The sequence below is a fragment of the Sebastes fasciatus genome, chromosome 8 (genome assembly GCF_043250625.1).
Source record: "Sebastes fasciatus isolate fSebFas1 chromosome 8, fSebFas1.pri, whole genome shotgun sequence".
Taxonomy (NCBI): Eukaryota; Metazoa; Chordata; class Actinopteri; order Perciformes; family Sebastidae; genus Sebastes; species Sebastes fasciatus.
Genome location: NC_133802.1, coordinates 13,749,987 through 13,777,047, shown reverse-complemented (window position 1 = coordinate 13,777,047; position 27,061 = coordinate 13,749,987). Strand labels below are relative to the sequence as shown.

Genomic DNA, 27,061 nt, shown 5'->3' with positions numbered 1-27,061 from the left:
AGTGCTTTAGCCTATGCAGTGCATTCAGAATGTGTTCAGACCCACATTTTGTTATGTTTCAGCCTTATGCTAAAACCATTCAAATACATTTTCCTCCTCATCAATCTACACTCAATACTCCTATAATGACAAGGCGAAAACAGGAATTTAGAAGGTTACTAAAAAGAAAAAACTGAAAAAATTACATAGACGTAAGTATTCAGACCTTTTACTCAGTACTTACTTGAAACACCTTCGGCAGCGATTACAGACTTGAGTTGTCTATGACACGACAGGCTTTGCACACCAGGATTTGTGGACTTTCTGACATTCTTCTCTGTAGATCCTCTCAAGCTCTGTCAGGTTGGATGTGTACCTTAAGTACACGGCCATTTTCAGGTATCTCAGTGATGTTCAATTGGGTTCAATTCCGGGCTACAAAGTCTGGGCCACTCAAGGACATTCACAGAGTTACAGTAGTTGTCCCTTAGCCATTCCTGCATTGTCTTGGTCGTGTATTTAGGGATATTGTCTTGTTGGAAAGTGAACCTTCAGGCCAGTCTGAGGTCCTGGGTGCTCCGGATCAGGTTTTCACCTGATCAGTCCCCACTGCCGGAAAACATCCCCATGATGCTACCACCAACATGCTTCACTTTTGGCATGGTATTACGCATGTGATGAGCGGCGCCAGACATGATGCTTAGAATTGATGCCAAACAGTTCAATCTTGGTTTCATCAGACCAGAGAATCTTGTTCCTCACAGTCACAGAGAGTCCTTGAGGGACTTGAGAATGTTTTTTTTTGCATTTTCCAAGCACCCTTTTATGTTTCTTTCACTGAGGAGAAGCTTCCATCTGGCCACCATAAAGCCCAGATCGTGTGTTGAAGTTATGGGTGTCCTTCTGGAAGTCTTCTCCACACAGGATTTCTGGAGTTCAGCCAGAGTGCCCATTGGGTACCTTGTCACCTCTCTTACCAAGGCCCTGGTTGTTCGAAACTTCTTCCATAAGAATTTTGGAGGCCACTGTGCTCTTGGGAACCTTCAATGCAGCAGATTTTTTTGTAGCCTTCCCCAGATCTTTGCCTCGACACAACCTGTCCCTGAGCTATTCAGGCGGTTCTCTTGACCTCATGGCTTAGTTTTTGATCTGATAAGCATTGTCAGCTGTGAGACCTTATATAGACAGGTGTGTGCCTTTCCAGATCATGTCCAATTCATTAAAAGTAGGTTACTACAGGTGGACAACAATTAAGTTGTAGAAACATCTCAAAGATGATAAAGAGAAATGGGAGGCACAAGCTAAATTTCAGAGTGTCAAGTGTCTGAATACTTATGTCAATGTTACTTATTTTTAATAAATTACCAAACATTTCTAAAATCTCGTTTTGGCTTTGTCATTATGAGGTGATAGATTGATAATGAAAAATTACTAAAACAATTTTAGCATAAGGCTGCAACATAACAACATGGGGAAAAGGTGAAGGGGGCTGAATATTTTCTGAATGCACTGTAAATATTGTGCAAATAAAGTAGAATTTTGTGTTTTGTTAAACAGTCATTAATGAACTTTAATGCTCCCACAGAAATACAATGCTCAAAACCCTGCTGAGCGTAACAGGGTAAGTTACTTACAAGAACATTTAGGGCTTTTTTTGTGTCAGTGCAAAAAAGACAACTGTAAGCAGCTCTTCAACATATTAGTATTTTCCTGACCATGAAACTTGCTATCATAGTTCAACAGGCATATGTACAGTATTTATAATAGATACTTTCATTACATTATGTGAAACCAACAGCAAGTTGCTAGAAAATAATCACACAAATGTGTTCACATAAAAGTGGTCAGTAGTCTCGGTATCTGAAAACACCAATTGGATTTGTGTTTGCAAGATGACTTAAGGCCCATAGAAACAAAATGTAACATACATTTGTATTTCCCTCCTACATTTTTACTAATACTACATTAATAATACTTAATATAAACTAATATATAATTTATTTTAGCTGAGTGAAAAGCATGGTATATTTGTCTTTGCATACATGATTTTGTCCTTTACGTTGCTCTTTCAGTTTGTGCTATTAAACAAGAACCCTTAAATGCAGTAGGTGGAGTGTCTTCTTGAGAACACTGTTTTGTTCAAATGTTTAGCAGATTCAGTGAAATGATGTCAAGACCACAAAGGAGAGCAAGGTTCATCAGGTCTGCTATGAGACTACTGAGAAACAATGGGTTCGATGGGCTAACCCTTGGAAATGAAGAAGCTGGAAGCCAACCACAGGACAAGCAGCGATTCACACTGCTGTGCAAGGTCAGATCCTGAATTTCTCTACTGGGACAGACACTGTCAGAAATATGCCATACTGTATACACCATGTATGAACATATGAAGTATGAAAAAGATGTTACTTAATGGAGACTGAACCATGTTTTTGTGTTGTATAGGAGCTCAAAGAGGCCTTCGTTGATGAGGGAATAGAAACTGGCCGTGACAGATTAATCGTCACTGCTGGTGTCTCTGCTGAGAAAGCAACCATCGATGCCAGTTATGAAGTCGCACAGATTGCCATGTAAAGCTAATTTACTGTAATTCATAACATTGTGATAAGATGTTGACATGTTTTGGTGACCTTGATCTCCTCTGCTTTTAATCAGGCACCTGGATTTCATTAATGTGATGACAAATTGCTTTGCTCACTCCTCGGGAGCTGTCACATTTCATCATAGCCCCTTATTCCGGGGATCCCAAGACACTGGAGACAATATCTACTTGAATGCTGTGAGTACAGGGATTCACATTTTAACTGCTTAAACACCTTTCTATTTAGAGATATCCTTATTTTTATGCCTCTACACCAACAATAGCCGTGACTGCAGGCATTATGTTTTTGGGTTGTCCATCCATCCATCCGTACGTCTGTACGTAGGTACGTCCGGTCCATTCTCGTGAACGTAATATCTCTGGAACGCCTTGAGAAATATCTTCAAATTTGGAACAAAGGTCCACCCTGACTCAAGGATGAACTGATTAGATTTTGGTGGTCAAAGGTCAAGGTCACTGTGACCTCACAAATCAAGCTTTTGGCCAGAACTGAAGAATTCATATGCTAATTATGACAATTTGAAAGAAATGTCTAATAGGATAAAATGATGACGTGATCACATTTTGGACAGACATGGATGTAAACTGCAAGGTGACTGGTTGGTGGAGGCATACAACCACAAGGCAGTAATTCTAGTTTTTTTCCACATTTTAGGACTATGCCATGCGGTACTGGCGGGACCAGGGAGCACCTACACAAAAGCTAAACTTGGGGTTAGCGGCATATGGGATCACTTTTGAGCTCTCCTCTGCATCCAGTGATGTTGGAGCACCAGTTAATGGTCCTGGTGAAAGAGGCCCATACACCAGAACAGCCGGACTCTTGGCCTATTATGAGGTAAAACTGCAAGCTTTGAATAAAATTAATTTATATCAATAGCCTTATTATAGGCTAACCACTTTTACTGTATTTGGTTTAATACATTTCTGTTTATGTTAACAAGTTAGGTCTAAATGTGACATTTGACCCTTCTTTTCAGATATGCCCTTTTCTTGCTGGTGCTACAATCCAGGTTATTACTGATCAAAATGTTCCATATGCCACTAAAGGAAATCAGTGGCTTGGATTTGAAAACAAATACAGCCTTGTTCATAAGGTAATCATCTGATTTATTCAAACTGCTGCTCAGTAATTCCTTTCCAAATGACCAATTTGACACAAATCTGGTTAAATAGATATTTTGTCAACATGACTTCAACTGTTGAAGTGTTTTGTTTCTCATCCTCTCAGGTCTGTTACCTAACAACTAACAAATTTGGAGGGGCCGCTGTCTTGACGTTGGACTTGGATGACTTTAGTGGACAGTCCTGTAAGCAGGGCAACTACCCCTTCATCAGCCACCTGCATACTCTTCTGAAAAAACCTTGTGAAAACCCCTGTATTGGAAACATTAATGGGCTCTTCCCCAACCCTCATGACCCAAATTCTTTTTACAACTGTGGTAATGGAATCGCCCACCTCCAACAATGCCCAACAAATTTGGTCTTTAAACAATCCTGCAAATGCTGTGATTATCCCACAACCACTCTCACTACCGTGATCCCTCCTACAAACCCCTGTGTTGGAGGGATCAATGGGCTCCATCCCAACCCTGATGATCCAAATTATTTTTACAACTGTGGTAATGGAATCGCCCACCTCCAACAATGCCCAACAGATTTGGTCTTTAAAGCATCCTGCAAATGCTGTGATTATCCCACAACCACTCTCACTACCATGATCCCTCCTAAAAACCCCTGTGTTGGAGGGATCAGTGGGCTCCATCCCAACCCTGATGACCCAACCACTTTTTACAACTGTGCCAACGGAATCGCCCACCTCCAACAATGCCCAACAAATTTGGTCTTTAAAACATCCTGCAAATGTTGTGACTATCCCACAACAACCGACTCCACAACAATGACCACTCCCACTACCATGACCACTACCACTACCACAACTAAACAACCTTCTGTAAACCCCTGTGTTGGAGGGATCAGTGGGCTCCATCCCAACCCTGATGACCCAACCACTTTTTACAACTGTGCCAACGGAATCGCCCACCTCCAACAATGCCCAACAAATTTGGTCTTTAAAACATCCTGCAAATGTTGTGACTATCCCACAACAACCGACTCCACAACAATGACCACTCCCACTACCATGACCACTACCACTACCACAACTAAACAACCTTCTGTAAACCCCTGTGTTGGAGGGATCAGTGGGCTCCATCCCAACCCTGATGACCCAACCACTTTTTACAACTGTGCCAACGGAATCGCCCACCTCCAACAATGCCCAACAAATTTGGTCTTTAAAACATCCTGCAAATGTTGTGACTATCCCACAACAACCGACTCCACAACAATGACCACTCCCACTACCATGACCACTACCACTACCACAACTAAACAACCTTCTGTAAACCCCTGTGTTGGAGGAATCAGTGGGCTCCAGCCCAACCCTGCTGACCCAACCACTTATTACAACTGTGCTAATGGAATTGCCCACCTCCAACAATGCCCAACAAATTTGGTCTTTAAAACATCCTGCAAATGTTGTGACTATCCCACAACAACCGACTCCACAACAATGACCACTCCCACTACCATGACCACTACCACTACCACAACTAAACAACCTTCTGTAAACCCCTGTGTTGGAGGGATCAGTGGGCTCCAGCCCAACCCTGCTGACCCAACCACTTTTTACAACTGTGCTAACGGAGTCGCCCACCTCCAACAATGCCCAACAAATTTGGTCTTTAAAACATCCTGCAAATGTTGTGACAATCCCAAAACAACCACTTCCACAAAAATTAACAATCCCACTACCACTACCATGACCACGCCTACTAAAACAGCTAAACAACCTTCTGTAAACCCCTGTGTTGGAGGAATCAGTGGGCTCCAGCCCAACCCTGCTGACCCAATCACTTATTACAACTGTGCTAATGGAATCGCCCACCTCCAACAATGCCCAACAAATTTGGTCTTTAAAACATCCTGCAAATGTTGTGACTATCCCACAACAACCGACTCCACAACAATGACCACTCCCACTACCATGACCACTACCACTACCACAACAAAACAACCTTCTGTAAACCCCTGTGTTGGAGGGATCAGTGGGCTCCAGCCCAACCCTGCTGACCAAACCACTTTTTATAACTGTGCTGACGGAATCGCCCACCTCCAACAATGCCCAACAAATTTGGTCTTTAAAACATCCTGCAAATGTTGTGACAATCCCACAACAACCACTTCCACAACAATGACCACTCCCACTACCATGACCACTCCCACTACCATGACCACCCCCACTACCACAACTAAACAACCTTCTGAAAACCCCTGTGTTGGAGGGATCAGTGGGCTCCAGCCCAACCCTGCTGACCCAGTCACTTATTACAACTGTGCCAACGGAATCGCCCACCTCCAACAATGCCCAACAAATTTGGTCTTTAAAACATCCTGCAAATGTTGTGACTATCCCACAACAACCGACTCCACAACAATGACCACTCCCACTACCATGACCACTACCACTACCACAACTAAACAACCTTCTGTAAACCCCTGTGTTGGAGGGATCAGTGGGCTCCAGCCCAACCCTGCTGACCCAACCACTTTTTACAACTGTGCTAACGGAGTCGCCCACCTCCAACAATGCCCAACAAATTTGGTCTTTAAAACATCCTGCAAATGTTGTGACAATCCCAAAACAACCACTTCCACAAAAATTAACAATCCCACTACCACTACCATGACCACGCCTACTAAAACAGCTAAACAACCTTCTGTAAACCCCTGTGTTGGAGGAATCAGTGGGCTCCAGCCCAACCCTGCTGACCCAATCACTTATTACAACTGTGCTAATGGAATCGCCCACCTCCAACAATGCCCAACAAATTTGGTCTTTAAAACATCCTGCAAATGTTGTGACTATCCCACAACAACCGACTCCACAACAATGACCACTCCCACTACCATGACCACTACCACTACCACAACAAAACAACCTTCTGTAAACCCCTGTGTTGGAGGGATCAGTGGGCTCCAGCCCAACCCTGCTGACCAAACCACTTTTTATAACTGTGCTGACGGAATCGCCCACCTCCAACAATGCCCAACAAATTTGGTCTTTAAAACATCCTGCAAATGTTGTGACAATCCCACAACAACCGACTCCACAACAATGAACAATCCCACTACCATGACCACTACCACTACCATGACCACGCCTACTAAAACAGCTAAACAACCTTCTGTAAACCCCTGTGTTGGAGGAATCAGTGGGCTCCAGCCCAACCCTGCTGACCCAACCACTTATTACAACTGTGCTAATGGAATTGCCCACCTCCAACAATGCCCAACAAATTTGGTCTTTAAAACATCCTGCAAATGTTGTGACAATCCCACAACAACCACTTCCACAACAATGACCACTCCCACTACCATGACCACTCCCACTACCATGACCACCCCCACTACCACAACTAAACAACCTTCTGAAAACCCCTGTGTTGGAGGGATCAGTGGGCTCCATCCCAACCCTGCTGACCCAGTCACTTATTACAACTGTGCCAACGGAATCGCCCACCTCCAACAATGCCCAACAAATTTGGTCTTTAAAACATCCTGCAAATGTTGTGACTATCCCACAACAACCGACTCCACAACAATGACCACTCCCACTACCATGACCACTACCACTACCACAACAAAACAACCTTCTGTAAACCCCTGTGTTGGAGGGATCAGTGGGCTCCAGCCCAACCCTGCTGACCAAACCACTTTTTATAACTGTGCTGACGGAATCGCCCACCTCCAACAATGCCCAACAAATTTGGTCTTTAAAACATCCTGCAAATGTTGTGACAATCCCACAACAACCGACTCCACAACAATGAACAATCCCACTACCATGACCACTACCACTACCATGACCACGCCTACTAAAACAGCTAAACAACCTTCTGTAAACCCCTGTGTTGGAGGAATCAGTGGGCTCCAGCCCAACCCTGCTGACCCAACCACTTATTACAACTGTGCTAATGGAATTGCCCACCTCCAACAATGCCCAACAAATTTGGTCTTTAAAACATCCTGCAAATGTTGTGACAATCCCACAACAACCACTTCCACAACAATGACCACTCCCACTACCATGACCACTCCCACTACCATGACCACCCCCACTACCACAACTAAACAACCTTCTGAAAACCCCTGTGTTGGAGGGATCAGTGGGCTCCATCCCAACCCTGCTGACCCAGTCACTTATTACAACTGTGCCAACGGAATCGCCCACCTCCAACAATGCCCAACAAATTTGGTCTTTAAAACATCCTGCAAATGTTGTGACTATCCCACAACAACCGACTCCACAACAATGACCACTCCCACTACCATGACCACTACCACTACCACAACAAAACAACCTTCTGTAAACCCCTGTGTTGGAGGGATCAGTGGGCTCCAGCCCAACCCTGCTGACCAAACCACTTTTTATAACTGTGCTGACGGAATCGCCCACCTCCAACAATGCCCAACAAATTTGGTCTTTAAAACATCCTGCAAATGTTGTGACAATCCCACAACAACCGACTCCACAACAATGAACAATCCCACTACCATGACCACTACCACTACCATGACCACGCCTACTAAAACAGCTAAACAACCTTCTGTAAACCCCTGTGTTGGAGGAATCAGTGGGCTCCAGCCCAACCCTGCTGACCCAACCACTTATTACAACTGTGCTAATGGAATTGCCCACCTCCAACAATGCCCAACAAATTTGGTCTTTAAAACATCCTGCAAATGTTGTGACAATCCCACAACAACCACTTCCACAACAATGACCACTCCCACTACCATGACCACTCCCACTACCACAACTGAAAAACCTTCTGAAAACCCCTGTGTTGGAGGGATCAGTGGGCTCCATCCCAACCCTGCTGAGCCAACCACTTATTACAACTGCGCTAATGGAATCGCCCACCTCCAACAATGCCCAACAAATTTGGTCTTTAGAACATCCTGCAAATGTTGTAACATCCCAAAACAACCGACTCCACAACAATGAACAATCCCACTACCACGACCACTCCCACTACCATGACCACTTCCACAACAATGACCACTCCCACTACCATGACCACTTCCACAACAATGACTACTCCCACTACCATGAAATATCCCACTACCATGACCACTCTCACTACCACGACCACTCCTACTACCACAACTAAACAACCTTCCGAAAACCCCTGTGTTGGAAGGATCAGTGGGCTCCATCCCAACCCTGCAGACCCAACCACTTATTACAACTGTGCTAATGGAATCGCCCACCTCCAACAATGCCCAACAAATTTGGCCTTTAAAACATCCTGCAAATGTTGTGACAATCCCACAACAACCACTTCTACAACAATGACCACTCCCACTACCATGACCACTCCCACTACCATGACCATTCCTACTATCACAACTGAAAAACCTTCTGAAAACCCCTGTGTTGGAGGGATCAGTGGGCTCCATCCCAACCCTGCTGACCCAAGCACTTATTACAACTGTGCTAACGGAATTGCACACCTCCAACAATGCCAAACAAATTTGGTCTATAAAGCATCCTGCAAATGTTGTGAAAATCCCACAACAACCACTTCCACAACAATGACCACACCCACTACCATGACCACTCCTACTACCACTACCATGACCACTCCTACTACCACAACTGAAAAAACCTTCTGTAAACCCCTGTGTTGGAGGGATCAGTGGGCTCCATCCCAACCCTGCTGACCCAAGCACTTATTACAACTGTGCTAACGGAATCGCCCACCTCCAACAATGCCCAACAAATTTGGTCTATTAATTGTTGAAGTATTTAATTTTATGTGGGTGTTCCTGTTGTGTTATATTTAGCTAATGATGATACATATGTTGTATGTTGCATATTGCATATATCTATGTGCTGTGTGTCTGTGAATAAATATAAAAAGAGTATGTTAATAATAATAAGATAATAAATCAATAAACGTTTCCCAGAGTAATAATGGCGCATTTTATTTGGTTTTGTTCTATGTTTGATAGTTCTGTGTTGGTTGCTCTTTGTCTATCAGGTTTTGTGAGATTAAAGACACAATATAGTGTGGAAACAAGCTGTATAGCAACTCATAATTTATTTATTTTATTTACTGTGCATAATGTAATAACTGGGCATGATATGATGTAATATATATGTAATAAAAGCTCATAATGTAAACATCAGCATATAAGAACACAATGAGCACATAACATTTGTGCAAAATAGTGTATATATGTATATATATATATATATATATATATATGTTTATCAGTGGCGGCTGGTGACTCAAAAAATTGGGGAAGACAGGAGGAAAACCAAACCATGGCATCATGTTATTTTACACTCGTTGGCTACTTATCTCTACATGCTTTATTTATGGATCAACATAAACATAAGAACATAATTCACATTCAGTATAACAATAACAAAAGAGCCAGGGATTTTCACTCAAACAAAAATATTAAAACCTACATATATTGAGCGTCTTAATAGCCTTTTTCTTAGTCAAATTAGAAAGTGGTTTCTCATATTGCTAATTTTATTGAGCAGTATTTATTGTTAAATTTATATTTATGAATAAAAGATTAAAAGTAAACATGTCAAATTTATTATGAGAAAATATTGTTTTGGGGTTTTTGAATAAACCAAACACCACATTATCCAATAATAATGTCTTTAAAGATATGATCAATGACAAATCTGCAAAGGTCTTTTAAATTTCTGCATGTAGTGACTGAGAGGGTAATATTTATTAATAGTTTTGAAAGACACTTCCTTAACCTTATTCACTATTAGGTAATTATGAAGAAGAATCCAGACCTTCTTCCAATAGTCTATATATATATATAAAGTTATCTGACACCCCTTAAAATCAAGGCCTTGTGACCCCCTGTGAAGCTTTGGCGACCCTTAATGGGGGTCGGGACCCCCAGGTTGGGAACCAGTGGTTTATATGTATCATAAATAGATTAAAATTACATTTAAATTAGGGCTGCCAATTGATTAAAATATTTAATTGTTATTAAACCCAAATGAATCGCACATTTTTTATCTGCTCAACAGGGAGATTTGTAAAGTATTTAATAATCTTATCAACATGGGAGTGGACAAATATGCTTGCTACAAGAAAATGTATGTTTATATTTATTATTGGAAATCAATTAACAACACAAACAATGACAAATATTGTCCAGAAACCCTCACAGGTACTGTATTTAGTATAAAAATATGCTCAAATCATAACATGGCAAACTGCAGCCCAACAGGCAACAACAGCTGTCAGTGTGTCAGTGTGCTGACTTGACTATACTTGCCCCAAACTGCATGTGATTATCACAAAGTGGGCATGTCTGTAAAGGGGAGACTCGTGGGTACCCAGAGAACACATTTTCATTCACATATCTTGAGGTCAGAGGTCAAGGGACCCCTTTGAAAATGGCCATGCCAGTTTTTCCTCGCCAAAATTTAGCGCAAGTTTGGAGCGTTATTTAACCTCCTTCCTGACAAGTTAGTACGACATAGTTGGTACCAATGGATTCATTAGGTTAGTTTCATATGATACCAGTATCTTCACTCTAGCTTTAAAACTGAGCCACAACAATCTAAAAATCGCAAGTTGCGTTAATGCGTTAAAGAATTTAGTGTTGGCAAAACAAATTTGCGTTAATGCATTATAAACGCGTTAATGACAGCCCAAATTTCGATTTAAAATATACGTTGTTAACGTGTTATTTATGTGTTATTAATGTGTTAACTTTGACAACCTTAATTTATATTTATGATGCATTAATTGTGGCCAAAAGGTTTCATACAAAACATCAACAAACCAGCAGATGCACATTCACCACCATATCTTGGTTGTTATGGATGCGCAAATCATAGCTTATTTATGCATCTAGCATACTTTGAGCAAGATTAACCTGGATTTGTAATGGTTTTCACCAAATCCTATTGTTTTTTGCTGCTAAATGCTTCAGTATATTCACAAGATGATTACAATTACAGTATCATTTCAATAAATAAAAAATAGTGCTTAATGCTAGATTAAGGGAATTTAACTACTCACCCCTCTTACATCACTTCTACATGTCATTTAATTGTGTTAATCTCTCTTCTATATTTTACAGTCGAAAATGATGTCTCTCTGGAGGATATTCTTGTTTTCTTCACTGGATGTGACAGCATTCCAGCCAGCACTGGGTTTTCTCTCCAAAGCCGAGCCTTGAGGTCATCATCCATTCCCGATTTCCAGTGGCCAATGCTAGCGAAAATATTCTTTGCATACCAGTTCATGCAGTATACACTGCTTTCAAATCTGACATGCTTTTTGGCATACACAATTCACCAGAATTTGGAAGAGCGTAAGAGGCAATGTTATGGAGGGCTTTACGAGCTGGAGTTACGTTGAGGAGTTTTAAGTTTTTTTTATTGATAGTGTTATTTATTTTTGTTATTCCCTGAGACAAAATTCAGCTTTTACTGTACTAAATAAAGAAATGTACAGTAAAATAATTGATGTTCTTTGTTACATTTCAAGATATATTGTGGTTTTCAGATTTAATAATGCAAACTTGGTGAATTTGTTTTGAATTGATAATGTGAGGCACTCTTCTTCCTCGTGTCCAGCCATCTTCTATATCTCGTCTTTCCAGGGGTTGCTTAGGCAAGCGCAGCGGCATTTGGTTGGGCCAGGTCATCTTTGGTACATTGTGGAGCTTGGCTACATCTCATGATTCAATTTCAATTCAATTCAATTCAATTTATTTTTGTATAGTGTCAAATCACAACAGAAGTTATCTCAAGACGCTTTATATATAGAGCAGGTCTATGACCGTACACCATAGTTTAGAGACCCAACATGATCCACCAAGCGCGCTGGTGTGTTCCATGGTTTGGGTTTCACCACACACATGCATTGGAAGTTGTTATTTTCCATTTCTTCATGGACACCTTGCAGTGTCCTTCGCCGGCCCTGTGAGGCACAACATTTTGCATTGTACTCAATTCTCCAGCCTGAACTACCATGTATATTTTTTGTCTCCACCCTCTGATAAAACCAGCGTTTGACTAATTAGCGCCCCTACAGGCAGCAGGAGAAAGTACACAATATACCACTGAATGTTAAAATGTACAAAATCACTGTTGCATTTGGGCTGTGACAATGCCATGGTTAAGGTTTGATTAGGTTTAGGTAAAAGAACAATTTGGTTACGGTTAGGAAAAGATCATGGTAAGGATTAAAATAAGAATGTTACGTGACAGTTGTCATCATGGTTACAATAATAAACACATATATTTGATTTGAAACGTGAGATGAACAATGGTCTCCTGTGTTGAAGTCCAACCAGGCCCTTGCTCAATTTGGGTGTTGAGTGCTAGATTTAGCTAAACGGTACGTAACTATGGGTCATAATAAACAGGTTGCTCAAACAACCTATGAGCATGTTTTTTACAAGAGGACAGGCTCATTGTAGTATATTGTGTTGCCCAGCCCCATTGCAATGATAGATTATTTCCTCTATAGATTTTGGTAAAGCCATCTAACAATAAAGTGTTCTATGTTCTGGTCTTTGATGCTGAGGAAGTTGGAGCATTCCAACTGTCCACAGTTGTAGTAGGGTTGTCCTTAAGCTGTGTTGGTTCCACTGGCTTACAAACTCATCCACAGATCTGTTTATTCTTGAAAGGTAAACATGGTGAAGAGCCCTAATGTGAAGTGGGTCAGTGCTATCTAAAATTTCAATGTTTTCCATAAAGAGGAAAAGGTCTTTGAAGTATGCTGACCCTGTTTACCTCTCCCCACAATCTTTCAATTCTTTGATTATGGACATTACGTCCAACCATAAAACTTCCTCTGTTTGCCCCTCAATTTTCAATAATATTGCGTGCAACATCAATATTCTCACTACCAGCATCACCCCTGACATGATGCGGGAGTTCAAATCGATGAACAGCACACTGGAAAAGTTGCACGGCAGTTGATGCTCTATTGTCAGTGCATCTCACGTAGGTAATGCAGCGACTTTGCCTGGAATAAGAAGAAATGTATTATTATTATTATTGTAAACCACACAGGATGTACATCAAAATGTCACTTCTTTGGCATTGCTGTCCTACTTTTTTTTCTATCGAGTAGGCTATTGTACTTCTTACAAAAGTATATAAGGTTGCATTTTACATTACAACTATATAATAACATGGTAATAGTGAAGTAATAGTTTGGTAATAAAGAGGTAATATGTAATACCATGTAATTAACAAAGTAATAACCAGATAATAGTTTGGCCTTAACAATGGGTATATCTGGGTATTATTAGACTGAAATTTATGTAACAGGGTAATAAGGGACCAAAAACAAAGGGTAATAATGGGGGAAACACAAAGATAGCAATGAGGCAAAACAATTTATTAATAGTAAAGTGAAATGAAAAAAAATGGTTATATCAGTGCAATATTTGGATTACAAAATGATAATATGGCGGCATTACTGGGTTAATAACCTGATAACAATGAGGTAATATAGGTTGATGTTTTCAAAATAGTATAGGCTATCAGCGTAATACCTAAATCACATGAAAATTACATCACCATAATGGCGTATTATTTATTTATTTACCATAGTTTTGGTCCTCAAAATTCTTACATCAATCTTCATTACTTGCCTCATTGACGAGCTAGGGAGTAATGACTGAAATGTTTATCAAATTTACAAAACAACACTTACCACACTTGATTTGGGACAGAGACATTGTAGACCCTCTGTTGAATTACCCTTCGTCTCTTCCCACTGGATCTACTGTTCTTAATCGCTCTCGCACTCGCACTCGCCATCGCTGAACTCTGATCCCTCTCAAACTGCCAGTGATGTAGGTCTCTCCTGAGCCAGGGGTTTGTTTAAGAACCTCCATAATAAGACGATCACGATCATCATTTGAAGTGTTGGTGAAACTCCCATAGTCAACTAAACCAAGTTGTGTCCTGTGGTTGTACAGTGTTTGAATGTTTACAGACAGCATTTGAACGCACATACAAATACTCTGTTCCATGTAAAAGTCCTGTAACTTGTGACCTGTAAATGCAACTTAAGTAAAAGTACAAAAGTATAAGCATCATAATATACTTTACCAAAAGTAAAAGTACTCATTATGCAGAATGGCCGATTTCATTATAACTATGCTTATAGGGCTATTATATTCAGAGGTGGACAGCAATGAAGTACATTTACTTGAGTACTGTACTGAAGTACATTTGGAAGCTTATGACTTTTACTCCACTACATTTGAAAGACAAATATTGTACTTTTGACTCCACTATATTTGTATAAAGGTTCCCTTTCCTAGAAATGTTATAGGTTTACATGTAAAATGATATATATATATGCATTTGTGGATGGGAAATGACTTTTGCACATTTGTGGATCGCTTCCTGTCGGTTTGTGGGCCATGTGACATTTGTGACTTAAAGGGACTATTCGTAACTTTCAGAAATGCTTCTTAACAGCGACACCTGTGGCCGTTAAGTCAATGAAAGTCAGCGTCGGGCTTGCGCTTGCTCGCTCTAAATATACCTGAACGAGCATCGCTCAAAACGATGACGTGCTTACGGTAAGCGTATTGCCTCATTTCCGGTTGCCTGTCTTTCTGTGTGCTGCTGTGTTCTGTAGCTGCTCTAGCACATCCAGGGCAATATAGTTATATACTCTTCATTACAGCGGCTAAATTACCCGCTACATTTATATCTACACTAGTTCTGCTTAAGCACTCACAACTCGCTCCTCTTTAGAGACTTAACCACACATTCAGCTCGGCTAACGCTAGCTGGGCTATCGTATCGTAGCATAACAGTAGCTTAGCAGTAGCTTAGCCGTTAGCGATGGCTTCTCCTCTCTCCTGCTCTCCTGTTCTCTCTCCTTCTCCTGCTCTCCCCTGCTCTGTGTGTCTTATGTTTAGTTATTCCTCTGCCTCCTTTAGAGCTAATGGTACATGTATTAGGTGTAGTGCATTCGCTGCATTGGAGGCGAGGGTTAGCGAGTTAGAAGCCCGGTTCTGCACTTTAGCTTTAGCTTCTTCTGTAGTTAGCCAGCCCCTAGCCGGTGCAGACCGGCCAAGCTTAGCTTCTGCTAGCCGTCCCCCGGCAACCCCCGAGCAGCCGGGAGGCTGGGTGACTGTCCGAAGGACGCATAGTCGTACCCTGAAGCCCACGGTTAACCACCAACCACTTCACGTTTCTAACAGATATTCCCCTCTCAGCGACACACCCGCTGAGAAACCAACTCTGGTTATCGGCAGCTCCATTTTGCGGAACGTGAAGTTAGCGAAGTCAGCTGCCATAGTTAATTGCATCCCGGGGGCCAGAGCGGGCGACATTGAATCATATTTGAAACTGCTGGCTAAGGATAAGCGTAAATACAGTAAGATTGTTATTCACGTCGGCGGTAATGACACCCGGTTACGTCGATCGGAGGTCACTAAAGTTAATGTTCAGTCGGTGTGTGTGTAGCCGGAACGGTCTGCAGGTCCCGACCACACTGCGTTGTGTTCTGGTGCACAATCAGACGCTGGACACTGGCATGTCTTGTTGAACTCAGGTTTATTCCTGTTTTGAGCCCAGAGAGAGCAAAATGCTGTCATATGGTTTTTATCCTCATAGAAACACACCTCTCGCAGTCAGGTTCAGTGCAGACTCATTATAAACATGAAAATAACTCAAAACATGTAAATCAAATAAGACACAATAAAATATAAATGAGTGTGTCATTACTTTGTGTCTCCAATTACATAACATTCAATTATATTATCAATAACAATTGGCTTTAGGCTTAGCCTACATCGCCATGACATGTGAAATAAATCATATAGATGTGTGTTTGTCATTAAATGACACACACACACAAAAAAAAATACATATTCAATAAAAAAAAGATTTTACAGACCCCTATGGCTGTCATGAAAATTACACTGTTCCACAATCACCTCACACAATATACTTAAAATGAATACTATAATTACTGAACACGGTAATGGGAGTACAACACATATACACATACCTGTTTTAAGCCCAGAGAGAGCAAAATGCTGTCATATGGTTTTTATCCTCATAGAAACACACCTAACATGAGAAAAGGACAAGATTAAATGTGGATCCCACGGGAAGATAAAACGGCGACACCAGCACACACACATGTTTAGCTAGTTAGCTTAGCCTCTCAAAACTCACTTTACAAGTAAAAAGCACGACAGAAAATTACCCAGTTCGTCTGTCCTAATGATACTATGAAAGAGTAAACTGCTCTGTGTAATTAAATCAACATTAAAACATTAGAATTCACACTTTACATCGCGCCACTTTAGATACATACCTCTCGCAGTCAGGTTCAGTGCAGACTGACGAGAGAGCGGAGGAGACGCAGTACGTCTGCTAACAACCACTAGAGGGCGCTGTAGCACAAACTAAAACAACCACTAGAGGGCGCTGTAGCACAAACTAAAACAACCACTAGAGGGCGCTGTAGCACAAACTAAAACAACCACTAGAGGGCGCTGTAGCACAAACTAAAACAACCACTAGAGGGCGCTGTAGCACAAACTAAAACAGTACTCCCAATACCAAGGATAAACTTAGGAACAACACAACAAGTGAGGGATTTTGGTGAAATTAATACATATTGCAATAAAACACATAACATAAGAAATAAAAATTACAAATATTATTTACTGTCACTTCTTCTATCTGTTACATGTGCATATGCAAAAACAATGTCGGACTCCGTAGTTTTCTCTGGTCCCCTCCCCAATTTGACCAGTGACGACATGTATAGCCGCATGAAGTCATTCCACAGCTGGCTGTCGTGGTGGTGTCCAGCAAACGATGTGGGCTTCATTGACAATTGGAACCCTTTCTGGGGAATTCCTGGTCTGATTAGGAGAGACGGCATTCATCCTACTTTGGATGGTGCGGCTCTCTTATCCAGAAATCTGACCAAGATTGTTGGTGGAACAAATCCATGACAAACCAGGGGTCATTCCAGGACGCAGAGCTGTAGTCTTACACACTTCTCTGCTCTTCCATTAGAGCAGTTACCCACCCATAGCTTAACCCCAAACCTAACTGAGACTGTGTCTGCCCCACCTAAATTAATTAAATCAAAAGTAAACAGAAGAGGAGTTAAACATAACAATCTAATAAAATCTAACACTAGCACTGCAATAAAGCAACAAAACAGGAGAATTAAATGTGGACTCTTAAATATCAGATCTCTGTCATCTAAAGCTCTACTAGTAAATGATTTAATATCAGATAATCACATTGATTTATTTTGTCTTACTGAAACCTGGCTGTGTCAGGAAGAATATGTCAGCCTAAACGAATCCACTCCCCCGAGTCATATTAATACTCACATTCCTCGAGACACCGGCCGAGGAGGTGGAGTTGCAGCCATCTTCGACTCAAGCCTATTAATAAACCCTAAAACTAAACTAAATTATAACTCATTTGAAAGCCTTGTTCTTAGTCTTTCACACCCAACCTGGAAAGCACTACAGCCAATTTTATTTGTTATAGTGTACCGCGCTCCAGGCCCATATTCTGAATTTCTATCTGAATTCTCAGAGTTTCTATCAAGCTTAGTCCTGAAAACAGATAAAGTCATTATAGTAGGTGATTTTAATATTCATGTGGACGTTGATAATGATAGCCTCAGTACTGCGTTTATCTCTTTATTAGATTCAATTGGTTTCTCGCAGAACGTGCATAAACCCACTCACCGCTTTAACCACACCCTCGACCTTGTTATGTCATATGGCGTTGAAATTGAACATTTAATTGTTTTTCCACAGAACTCTCTTTTATCAGACCATTATTTAATCACTTTTGAATTCTTATTACTAGACTATACACCATCAGATAAAAGTGTGTACACTAGATGTCTATTCGATAGTGTTGTAGCTAAATTTAAGGAAGTGATTCCATCAGCATTAAATTCAATACCATGTCTCAATATAACAGAGGACTCGTATGTTAATTTTAGCCCTACCCAAATTGATCATCTTGTAGATAGTGCTACAGACTCACTGCGAGTCACACTTGATTCTGTTGCCCCTCTAAAAAAGAAGTTAGTAAAACAAAGGAAGTCAGCTCCATGGTATAACCCTCAAACACGCAAATTAAAGCAAGCATCGAGGAAACTGGAAAGGATATGGCGTACTGAGGAGAGATGCTGGACAGTGCTGGCTTTCCGATAGTTGTATTATCACTCTTTCCATCCACCACTATTGGTTTTGTGTTATCAGTCCTACTTGTATTAGCTATTACAGCTGCTAGACTGCTATTGTGTGTGTCTCTCTCTCTCTCTCTCTCTCTCTCTCTCTCTCTCTCTCTCTCTCTCTCTCTCTCTCTCTCTCTCTCTATCTATCTATCCCCCCAGCCGGTCTCGGCAAATGGCCGCCCGCCCTGCGCCCGGTTCTGCTCCAGGTTTCTTCCCAGTAATCGGGGAGTTTTTCCTGGCCACAGTGCGCTTGGTGGATCCTGTTGGGTCTCTAAACTATGGTGTACGGTCATAGACCTGCTCTATATATAAAGCGTCTTGAGATAACTTCTGTTGTGATTTGACGCTATACAAAAATAAATTGATTTGATTTGATTTGAAAACAGTGAGGCGGCACACGTCAGCTAAAACCACAATATCACTCTATATTTCACCTGCTTGGCAGTAATGTTAGCTGACCAGACAAAGGTTTCTCCATGAATCGCTGCTGGCTTTTCCTGCAGGGGAGACACCGGCACACGGTCGGAGGCGATAACGTGTCTCGCTGCGGAGCTCCGTCACTTCACAAGACACGGGAAACCTCTGTTGGTCTGGAGGAGCTGCAGCATTTATTTCTGCACAAACGTCCATTGTACATTCACTAGATATTCTCAGAGCTAAACTAACTCTTCTGCAGTGTGGAGTGAGCACGCGTTCACGTCTAGAGGTGGAGCGAGTACGCAAGAACGCGCGCGCTGTCTGAGTGAAGGCGAGCAGGCAGAGGAGGAGAGGCCACGCACGAGCATGCATATGCGAGCGCGCATGTGTCCCGACCCGGTACATTTATACACTTAAAAAGTTACAAACAGTCCCTTTAACTCAAATTTTATTAGAGTTGTACATATAGGTACATAACCTATTTTTTACTTCCACTCTAGTTAGTTCTTTTATTGACACAAAATGATAAAACATTTAATTCCAAACAATATACAAAACAAAGAAAAAGTATAATATACACAAAAAACCCGTTAGTAGAAATAAAGAAATATTAAAAGGTAATACAATTACCACCCCAAAATCCCATCAGTCAGTCAGAAGACACTTGCTGGTGCTCCAATAATGCAAGGCAAGTGTTTAACATAAATATAATTATTTTATCAGTGCCCACAAAGAGTGAGCTCAATTCAGTGAGTCATGTCCATATTTTACATGGATATCCTGTGTGCGAGGGCACACAAGTATGTGTTCTTCATTTCGTATGCCAGTCTAACAGCAACACACACGTTGCTCAAGTGGTGTACGGCTCTACCTCCCCATTTCCACTCGCAGTCTGTGAGATGACAACCGGAACCGTGTAAAGGTTATTCTCAAATGGTCTTCAATATACAATGCATTACTGGTGTAAAGTGGATGAACGGACATATCTGGGTTGATGGCTTGAGATTGTAATATCTCAATCATCTCCCTACGGTCACTCTCTATATGATTTTGTTTCTCCATTATCTCAGACAAATATGAATTCAAGGCTTGGTTCTCTTTTCTCGTTAATTCAAGAACATACCACAAGGATGTTATTGTGGTAGAGCCTAAGATACTTGTTGTCACATTGTACATTGACATCAGAGCCACAAGCATAATAGCTCCACACCCCAAACGTCTTAACATTTTAAACAGTTTTCCTCTCGGGACCCTGTCATAGCCTTTGGAGAAGTCTATAAAAACAAAAATGTAAAATTGGACCTTCTTTCTGCCACAATATTCCACTATAAGCTTAAGTGCCACAATATGTTCAATGCAGTCTCTTCAATCTCAGGCTCCTGCCTGCTTCTGGAATGGCTTATACCAGGACATCAGTCTATTGTTAAGCACATACTGTAGTCGTACATCACACTGTTGATCACACTTATCCCCCGGTAATTATCACAATCAAGGAGTTACCTTTCTTGAATAGCATGATCAATCTAGCAGGGGCCAAGCTCATTGGATAGCCAGTCACAAAGATTTAGTTTTACAAATGTGCATACAAATATTAACCATTCACTTGGCAGAAGTTTGAACAGGCCTGGGCTTACCCCATCAGGGCCCGCTCCTTTTCCTGGCTTTAGCTGGTGGTCAATCACATGTTGAACTTTTGCTATTGTGATAGGGTTATCTGTCAAGTCAGCAAACTGACAGCTGTTGTTGCCTGATGGGCTTGAGTTTGCCGTTTTATGATTTAAGCATATTTTTCATGCTAAATATAGTACCTGTAGGGGTTTCTGGACAATATTTGTCATTGTTTTGTGTTGTTAATTGATTTCCAATAATAAATATATAAATACATTTGCATAAAGCAAGCATATATGCCCACTCCCATGTTGATAGCATTAGACTCCATCGTGACGTAGTATATAAAAGGGGTTAGTGATGCCGTGATGAGATTAGGTATATTCCCCCTCTGGAGTCTAGACACTGGTGGTGGTGGTGAAGGGAGTACTGAAGATCCAATGAAAGGATGTGGAGCAGGCCTGGGCACTGAATATGATGAAGACTGGAGGTGATGGAGTGTAGGCGGGTTGCTTCGAGCCACACTGAAATGACGACTGACAGCAGCAGAGAGAAGAACAGTTTTAAAATCTGATTGCAACAATATGATTGGCTCAGAGAGAGCGTGGCAGAATCTGTTTGGTTATCTAAGAGTGAAGCACCCACAGTCAGCTGGAAGAGTAGGAGCCAGTAGATATAAGAGAGACAGAAAGATTGTGAATGAAAGCGTATGGAGAGGGTCTTCCTGTCTGAACTTTCGTCTAAGCTTCATTAAATACTTGACAAATCTCCCTTTGAGGTACATTTTGAAAAGATAAAAAATGTGCGTTTAATTTGCGAGTAATCGTGATTAATCATAGACAATCATGCAATTAATCGCAATGAAATATTTTAAATAGATTGACGGCCCTCCTTCAGTTCTTTGGAACACAAATTTATTCATCAATTCATTTTGCAAATTTGGTTTAGGTGACTATTTCTGTAAATCCATAAAAACACTCAAATTGTACTCAAATCATACTCAAATTGTAATTCTTCAATCAAACCTAAATATGGTACCTCACCCCTTTTTAAGTTATCTTGTGTTGTTCGTCAAGGCTGCCCAGTCTCTCCTTATTTATTTTTACTTGCTGCCCAACTCCTCTCCAAATCTTGAAAGTAATATTCAAGGTATCTCTATTGCTGACAGATTACCAAGTCAGGTGGCTGATGACACTACATTAAAAAAAAAAAATCCATGTAAATTCCTATTGCAATTAAACACATTCAAATATTGTTTGCAGCACCAGGTCAGTTAAAATATAAATACATGGGAACTGTTGCCCATTACACAGTGTAAGCATACATATTTATATGGCAATCCTGTGAAATCCCAGGTATCATACAGTATTTAGGTATTGATATTGGCATTGGTAGTGATAACCAAAACTGAAGATGAGTGATACAATTTGAACTTCAGCCCCATTATCAGTAAAACTTAGAAAAGATTCAATCTGTGGGACCAGAGAGATTTGTACTTAAGAGGTAGAACTCTATTAACAAAAGCTGAAGGTATATCCAGGTTGACATACACCACACTTGCTTTAAATGTTGATTCCTCTGTTTGTAAACCTATTGATAAGATGCTATTTAAAGTAGGCAGTGTATTTTTGGCATCATTGGTCAAAAATTCCATAATAACCTTTTAGCATATTGTAATTCAAGTGTTCTGAGAGAAAACTAGACTTCTGCAACTCCTCATGGCTCTGTTTTCAGGCTTTAAAAAATCTACTTTGAAAATCTATACTTTGACCAATCACAGGTCATTTCAGAGAGAGAGCGTTCCTATTTGCTGTGCTCCGCTCATGTAACTTGGCATTCCTTCAACAGATTCCACAAGGCGGCGGCGTCACAAACTTTCTAATTTTACAGCTAAACCGTGCACTACAAGATGATTCTGAAAACATTTGAGGCGAGAAAGAGGCATTAACGTAACATAATATGGATTCATATTTGATCAGCGCTGCCTAGTTTGACTGTTTGGTCTGAGTGATTGACAGCCGGCTCTCATAAACAGCAGCTGGACAGTAGACCTCAGATCAGCTCTTCACTGCTTGTTTTCCTCCGGTATGTGAAATCTTGCAGATGTGTTAGGAGTACTGGAGGACAGAGGCACATGATTTTCAGGTTACCTGTTTCATGTACTACTGTCACGGTATAGCGACCGTTTTATAAAATGAACATTGAGATTAACTAATTTCCACAAACAAATGCTTTTAGCTTGGTCTCTTATTTGCAAGCACTATTCTCTCCGCATAAATATCTAATTTGGAATAACCGGGACATACTATTCAAAAACAAATATAGATTTTTCCCTAATTGGCTTAACAATAATATTCGATTTGTAAAACAGTTATTTAATTCTGAGGGTCTTGTAATGAGTTATTCTTAATTTTCTGTCTATTTATAATATTATTGTCACCCCATTGCTATAGTAATGGATGCCATTCCCAAAGGTATGTTGATGTTATTTAAGGACAACACTGAACCACTTCTTTTTCTTTGTCCGTTAACCTCAAATGACACCATAATAGGAAAAATATGTCTCTTATCCAGCCCTTCATCTGGGAACAGAAGGATCAGATCCCTGTTTCAGAAAGACATTGTCACCATCCTATATGTAATCCATTACTGGGGAAGGTTTGTCTCAAATGTTCGGCCGAAAAAAGTTTGGACCTTATCTTCAAGATGCTTGATCACAAACCTCGAGATGTCTTTTTCAAACGTCTCCATCAATGCTATTCATCAAAGCGTTATTTGCGAAGAATACAAAATGACATTGACAGCTACCAATTGCTCTTTCTGTGGACTTGATAGTGAAATAACCATACACTTGTTTTGGAGTCCTTATATTGTTTTTTTTGGAAAGAATTTGCCCAATATATTCACTGTCACATTTCTGTTCATTTTCATTACTATAAAAATATTTTATTTTTGGTTTATATATATTGTCTGCAGCTCAGAACAAAAACAGTATTATTTTATAAATCTTTTTATCATTATTATTATTATTAAAATGTCACATTCACAGAAATATATTTTCTAACAGAAAACCTTTATTTTAAGTTTTTATAAATGAAATGCAACAATACATACTATCTATTCAGCACTCCACTCCAACGCTTTAAAGACCTTTGATTCATGTACATTTTATAATTGTCTGAACTGCTGAATTCTTTTTTTTTTATATAATTTTTTTTAACCCCCTGAACCCTGGTATACTGTATGTTGTAAATGACTATTGTTTGTTACTGTATTACAATTGTTTTGTATTGCACTTGTTTTGCAATAAAGTAAAAATAAAAAAGAAGATGTGTAGAAAAAATTCCACAAATATGAAGTGCAGTTACTAGCTACACCAGAAGGTGGCGATGATCCCTCACATGAGCTGATGGAACTACAGTCTGTTGGGTCGGCCACTAAAGCAGATACTGTGCGTGCTGGACTTTCAAATAAAAAAAAAAATACATGTATTTAAGGCTAATTGGCCTTGCTTTATATTTTCACTTTCTTACAAAATGTATGTTATTTTTATGAGCCTATATCAGTGTGAACAGAATCCTTAAACATGGGAAATCCATAATGATAACTAGATACTCAGACCTCCTGATCACCAAGGAGGCAGTTCACTGGGGAGTGATGGTTGGAATCTGTAATTACAGAAATGTAATTGCAGAATGCAATCTTATAATTCCTGAACTGAGTTTGCACTTGTTTATACTGTATAGGGCAGGCACCATCAGACAGACTAAAATGCACATGTAAAGGCACAGCGGGGCTCAGGCACTTTGATCATAAGTGTTAATCAGTGCTTGAAGTGGAAAAAAATAAGCGCTGGTACTCCCCTTATTCACGAGTTGGAGTGTGTATCGGCCGGTATCAGCAATCTCTTGTGACTTACTCCTATATATTAATTATTTCTTTAAGCGTGTTAACACTGTGTCAGTCATAATCAGTCGTGATTTCATTCCTATATTATTATAATACTTGGGTGGGCTACACATCTTGGCTTATAATATTCCTGGAACATTATAGGGTTAAGGTGGTGTGTTTGTATATAGTGTTAATACCTAAAGTGCTTTCCTGTGTTATTTGTAGTATTGTTCTATAATGTATTATAGGATGCATAGCCTGGAATCAACACCAGCCAGCCAGACAGGCAGGCAGGTATGCAAGCAGAGCTAAGGTGTTAGAGCTATTCATTCAGGTTTTAGTAGCAGTGTCCTAGTCAGGATGCTCCTACATATTATGCAGCAGGATAAAGTGACACATTCTGAATTTCGACAGTGAATAAAAGATACTAGGAGATATTGTGTTTGGGGGACCACCCCCGAGGAAATGTAACGGTTTTTGACTTGAAACTATGCAATTTTACATTATTATTACTAATTAAAAGATGTTTTACTTATCACAGCCTTCATCTGAACATTCAACTCTTCTGAAAGTGTTTGCCCTGTAAAACCATATTCTATAAATCAAAATAGCAGATTCAGAAAACTTTAGATTATTTTTCCTTAATTATATTTGTTCAAAATAAAAAAATGATGAACAGTTCACCAATTATTTTACAAAAAAGGACGTGAACATTGTATCGATAAAGTGCAGCACTCTCGTTCTCAACCCATAGTTTTTATGTTCGTAGGGCTTGTGAGGCGCGGCATAAAAATGCAGGCGCGGCGCCGTTATGAATTACCATTATGAATCTCCCAGAGAACCTGGAGAGGGCAAAGAAGAGTAGCGACAACTTGTGACTCCAGTAGGCAAGAAAAAGTCACGGTACACCAAGGAGTAAAATGTAGAAGTGCCAGTATTGTGTACCGGTGAGTACCGGCCCACTTTGAGCACTGGTTTTAATTTGATATTGTCTGCAATTAAGTGTGGTCACATACACAGCGTTGACCACTCTTATAGCAGTAGTTATTATTTTGGCAGAGTCTAAATCTGCAGTGGGAGGCTGCCTGAATGCTGTAGAGAGAAGGACTCGCCATCCAGTCTATTCCAGGGCTGTGGTCGAAAAGTCAAAAAATGACTTTTTCTTGACCTAAATGGAAAACGTCATGAGGACAAGGAAAGATGTGAATGAGAATTCTTAAGGACTACTGCAGCACTCAGAGAATCCGACTGCACTATTAAGCAGTTAACACATGATCAGCAGTAAAATCGCTCTTTGCTGGCTATGGTGCTGCCTGACCAGGCGCCACCATTGATAGCTTGATATTGTCACCGAGCGCTGAGCACAAAGTTCAAATTATATCAACTTTGACCTAGGCTGCCGCTGACCTTTCCAAGCCTAACCCATGAGAACAGCTGCATCTGATGTTGTTGCCTAGAAACAGTGAACGGTGCTCCATGCACTCTTTTTGGGGAGATATTTTACTTGCTGCCTCCTCAAGGCTCCCCACCCTACCTCACGGTGAGTGAGGAGCAAATTTCTAATCATGTGAAGGCAGCTTTAGGCTCGGCCACGCTGGGAACGTGAGCAGCATGTGACGGCTGCTTCGTTGAACTTGTGCGTCTCTCATGCGTATGGTGTCCACATTGGCAGTGAACTGCTGTTGCACTGCTACTGCTAGCTGTTTCTTTCTACATAGAGTTTACCCTTCATAATGGCTATTTCATTGCATTATAAATGTCATTTACATTTATTTTAGACAGAAAAACTTTAAGAAGCGTGTGCACATTTGTAATTATCCACAATTAAAAGCCGGTACTATTCATTTATGGAACCGTGCAAGTCACTGCATTTTCACCAACATTGTCCTGCAAATATTTCAGAATAAAAGCCTTGTGTTAACAAATGAAGGAATTCTGTCCACCAAAAAAAAAATGCTTAAAAAAAAGGGATTTTATTTTGGAACAGGAAAAGTTGAGTTCAAAATAAATGTTGACTTTTTTCATGTCTGTGACATATTCTACAGATATAGACATTGGAACTGTAGTAATGCTGCTGGTATGATGTTAGTATATGGCAAAGATGGGGTCCGTGACTTGGACTCAAGTCGCACACACAGTCACTTGAGACTCGACTTCAGACTCGTCCTCAAAAGACTTGAGACGTGTCTCGGATTCGAGATTTGGGATTCGTGAACAATCATTG

At 40.5% G+C, this 27,061-nt stretch overlaps 1 protein-coding gene across 1 annotated transcript; it reads left to right on the top strand.

The window, feature by feature from the left end:
- The first annotated feature begins 1,447 nt into the window (after positions 1-1,447).
- LOC141771969 (uncharacterized) lies at positions 1,448-8,820 on the top strand. The gene is made up of 18 exons (XM_074642520.1): positions 1,448-1,458; positions 2,134-2,290; positions 2,425-2,549; positions 2,635-2,758; positions 3,237-3,419; positions 3,562-3,678; positions 3,813-4,203; positions 5,461-5,655; positions 5,794-5,896; positions 6,029-6,123; positions 6,514-6,594; positions 6,739-6,817; positions 6,956-7,065; positions 7,204-7,290; positions 7,429-7,531; positions 7,679-7,776; positions 7,936-8,012; positions 8,500-8,820. The coding sequence occupies exons 1-18, from the start codon at positions 1,448-1,450 to the stop codon at positions 8,818-8,820; spliced, it is 2,457 nt and encodes an 818-aa protein (XP_074498621.1).
- Positions 8,821-27,061: the final 18,241 nt, after the last annotated feature.

Bases quoted from the DNA above. Each gene is read 5' to 3' on its own strand.
- LOC141771969 (XM_074642520.1), top strand. The intron at 5,897-6,028 runs TAAACAACCTTC...AAATTTGGTCTT, and splicing joins ACCACCCCCACTACCACAAC to TAAAACATCCTGCAAATGTT. The intron at 7,777-7,935 runs AACAACCTTCTG...GTTGTGACTATC, and splicing joins CACCCCCACTACCACAACTA to CCACAACAACCGACTCCACA.